Genomic DNA, 3,639 nt, shown 5'->3' on the forward strand with positions numbered 1-3,639 from the left:
TACTAGTCTACCTGCCTCCTCTACACTCTAACCACTAGTCTACCTGCCTCCTCTACACTCTAACCACTAGGCTACCTGCCTCCTCTACACTCTAACCACTAGACTACCTACCTCCTCTACACTCTAACCACTAGGCTACCCTGTATATGTTTAAACATGCAAAGACCCAAACGGTGTGCCAAACACCTAAATATATTGCTGTTCTACCTGGCATTTATTTAGAAGCACCAGTGCAGGCAAGAATGTACAACCTCGTTTTTCATCGTGCACTTTAATGTATTTATGTGTACATACATGTTTCAACTTTTAAACATACAAAAAAGTAGAGCCTGTACATGTCATGGTAGATGTTGTGAGGTCAGCCTGTAGTTATACACCATGTCAGATCAGGCAGAGTCCATAGGTGAAAGAATATTGGCCGTTTCCCCCAATGGCGCCCTATCCGCTACATAGGACCCTAACCCCATCATAACCCATAGGGCTGGTCAAAAGTAGTGCACTTTGTAAAGGATAGGGTGCCATTTGGGACCCAATATATAAGGCACTGTGGTTTAGATGGTGGTCCCAGAATATAAGGCACTGTGGTTTAGATGGTGGTCCCAGAATATAAGGTACTGTGGTTTAGATGGTGGTCCCAGAATATAAGGTACTGTGGTTTAGATGGTGGTCCCAGAATATTAAGCACTGTGGTTTAGATGGTGGTCCCAGAATATTAAGCACTGTGGTTTAGATGGTGGTCCCAGAATATTAAGCACTGTGGTTTAGATGGTGGTCCCAGAAGATTAAGCACTGTGGTTTAGATGGTGGTCCCAGACAGTGAGGTTGGTGGAAGGTGTCAGGTCCCAGACATGGAGGTTGGTGGAAGGTGTCAGGTCCCAGACATGGAGGTTGGTGGAAGGTGTCAGGTCCCAGACATGGAGGTTGGTGGAAGGTGTCAGGTGCCAGACAGGGAGGTTGGTGGAAGGTGTCAGGTCCCAGACAGGGAGGTTGGTGGAAGGTGTCAGGTCCCAGACAGGGAGGTTGGTGGAAGGTGTCAGGTCCCAGACAGGTCAGATAACTGGAGGGTCTCTCACACGAACACTGCCATCCTCCATCCCAAAGTACACCCTCTCAGCCATCCCCACAAACAGACCCGTCTCTACCACACCTATAGAGAAGAAGGAGGAAGAGAGAAAACCATATTCACTGAAGAAACCGTCAGTTGACCAGCCACACTGTCTACGATGATGATAGAAACAGTCAGTTGACCAGCCACACTGTCTACGATGGTGATAGAAACAGTCAGTTGACCAGCCACACTGTCTACGATGGTGATAGAAACAGTCAGTTGACCAGCCACACTGTCTACGATGGTGATAGAAACAGTCAGTTGACCAGCCACACTGTCTACGATGGTGATAGAAACCGTCAGTTGACCAGCCACACTGTCTACGATGGTGATAGAAACCGTCAGTTGACCAGCCACACTGTCTACGATGGTGATAGAAACCGTCAGTTGACCAGCCACACTGTCTACGATGGTGATAGAAACCGTCAGTTGACCAGCCACACTGTCTACGATGGTGATAGAAACCGTCAGTTGACCAGCCACACTGTCTACGATGGTGATAGAAACAGTCAGTTGACCAGCCACACTGTCTACGATGGTGATAGAAACAGTCAGTTGACCAGCCACACTGTCTACGATGATGATAGAAACCGTCAGTTGACCAGCCACACTGTCTACGATGGTGATAGAAACAGTCAGTTGACCAGCCACACTGTCTACGATGGTGATAGAAACCGTCAGTTGACCAGCCACACTGTCTACGATGGTGATAGAAACAGTCAGTTGACCAGCCACACTGTCTACGATGATGATAGAAACAGTCAGTTGACCAGCCACACTGTCTACGATGATGATAGAAACAGTCAGTTGACCAGCCACACTGTCTACGATGATGATAGAAACAGTCAGTTGACCAGCCACACTGTCTACGATGATGATAGAAACCGTCAGTTGACCAGCCACACTGTCTACGATGATGATAGAAACCGTCAGTTGACCAGCCACACTGTCTACGATGGTGATAGAAACAGTCAGTTGACCAGCCACACTGTCTACGATGATGATAGAAACAGTCAGTTGACCAGCCACACTGTCTCACGATGATGATAGAAACAGTCAGTTGACCAGCCACACTGTCTACGATGATGATAGAAACAGTCAGTTGACCAGCCACACTGTACGATGATGATAGAAACAGTCAGTTGACCAGCCACACTGTCTACGATGATGATAGAAACAGAGCTGTGTGTGTTTTGTAGACTGTGTACCCAGTCAGTCAGTCAGTCAGTCAGTCAGTCAGTCAGTCAGTCAGTCAGTCAGTCAGTCAGTCAGTCAGTCAGTCAGTCAGTCAGTCAGTCAGTCAGTCAGTCAGTCAGTCAGTCAGTCAGTCAGTCAGTCAGTCAGTCAGTCAGTCAGTCAGTCAGTCAGTCAGTCAGTCAGTCAGTCAGTCAGTCAGTCAGTCAGTCAGTCAGTCAGTCAGTCAGTCAGTCAGTCAGTCAGTCAGTCAGTCAGTCAGTCAGTCAGTCAGTCAGTCAGTCAGTCAGTCAGTCAGTCAGTCAGTCAGTCAGTCAGTCAGTCAGTCAGTCAGTCAGTCAGTCAGTCAGTCAGTCAGTCAGTCAGTCAGTCAGTCAGTCAGTCAGTCAGTCAGTCAGTCAGTCAGTCAGTCAGTCAGTCAGTCAGTCAGTCAGTCAGTCAGTCAGTCAGTCAGTCAGTCAGTCAGTCAGTCAGTCATCAGTCAGTCAGTCAGTCAGTCAGTCAGTCAGTCAGTCAGTCAGTCAGTCAGTCAGTCAGTCAGTCAGTCAGTCAGTCAGTCAGTCAGTCAGTCAGTCAGTCAGTCAGTCAGTCAGTCAGTCAGTCAGTCAGTGTGTACCTGGTATCATCTTGAGAGCGGTATTGACCTCCTTCCAGTTGTGAGTGTGTTCAAACTTCCAGTCCAGAATGAAGTTACTGTTGTCTGTTACCACCGGACCCTGAGATGGGGAGACGGACCAATCACATCAGTTACATTGACATGTCGGTCATTTAGCAGAAGCTCTTATCCAGAGAGAGACTTAAGTTTATGTATTTCTACGTGCTGGTCTCCCGTGGGAATCGAACCCACAACCCCGGGGTTACAAGCACCATGCTCTACCACAACACTAAAACCTCAGAGAGAGACGAATCAGAACAGCTGCTAGTGGACAGGAAGACCAATCAAAACCCTCTGCCTCTCACTTACAGAGAGTAAGTGTCACCATCTCAACCTCCGGTAATTTGTTGTGGATTATAGTGAATATGAAAAGTTAACTCCAGAAATGTAACCAATCCATGCAGTAACTACAACAGACCATAATGAATTCAGTTGCGATCGCTATTGAAAGCAGGACAACATGGTGTAAGGTGAGACGTATGGTGACTCACAGCTTTACTGACGGCCATGCGGAGTACTGCCTCCCCTCCGAAGCGCTTGGCTATCGTCCTGGAGACGGGGACGTAGGCCATAGGGATCACCTCAATAGGAACACCCTTCTTCCACTGCTGACCCAGGACCGAGGAGTCCTTCCTGTAGGGGGAGGTCAGGGGCTTGTGAACTTCAACCTTTTAGGCAAGTG

At 48.1% G+C, this 3,639-nt stretch overlaps 1 protein-coding gene across 1 annotated transcript in view; it reads right to left on the reverse strand.

Moving 5' to 3' along the window:
* Positions 1–255: 255 nt before the first annotated feature.
* The window catches only part of rpia (ribose 5-phosphate isomerase A (ribose 5-phosphate epimerase)), a 15,231-nt gene continuing 11,847 nt past the window's right edge, over positions 256–3,639 (reverse strand). Inside the window, exons 7-9 of the mRNA XM_046364671.1 lie at positions 3,449–3,590; positions 2,919–3,018; positions 256–1,147 (exon numbers count right to left, since the gene is read on the reverse strand). Coding sequence (XP_046220627.1) covers positions 1,050–1,147; positions 2,919–3,018; positions 3,449–3,590 — 340 coding nt within the window. The 3' untranslated portion in view covers positions 256–1,049. The remainder of the gene's footprint in view (positions 1,148–2,918; positions 3,019–3,448; positions 3,591–3,639) is intronic.

The sequence above is a fragment of the Oncorhynchus gorbuscha genome, linkage group LG10 (assembly GCF_021184085.1).
Source record: "Oncorhynchus gorbuscha isolate QuinsamMale2020 ecotype Even-year linkage group LG10, OgorEven_v1.0, whole genome shotgun sequence".
NCBI lineage: Eukaryota > Metazoa > Chordata > Actinopteri > Salmoniformes > Salmonidae > Oncorhynchus > Oncorhynchus gorbuscha.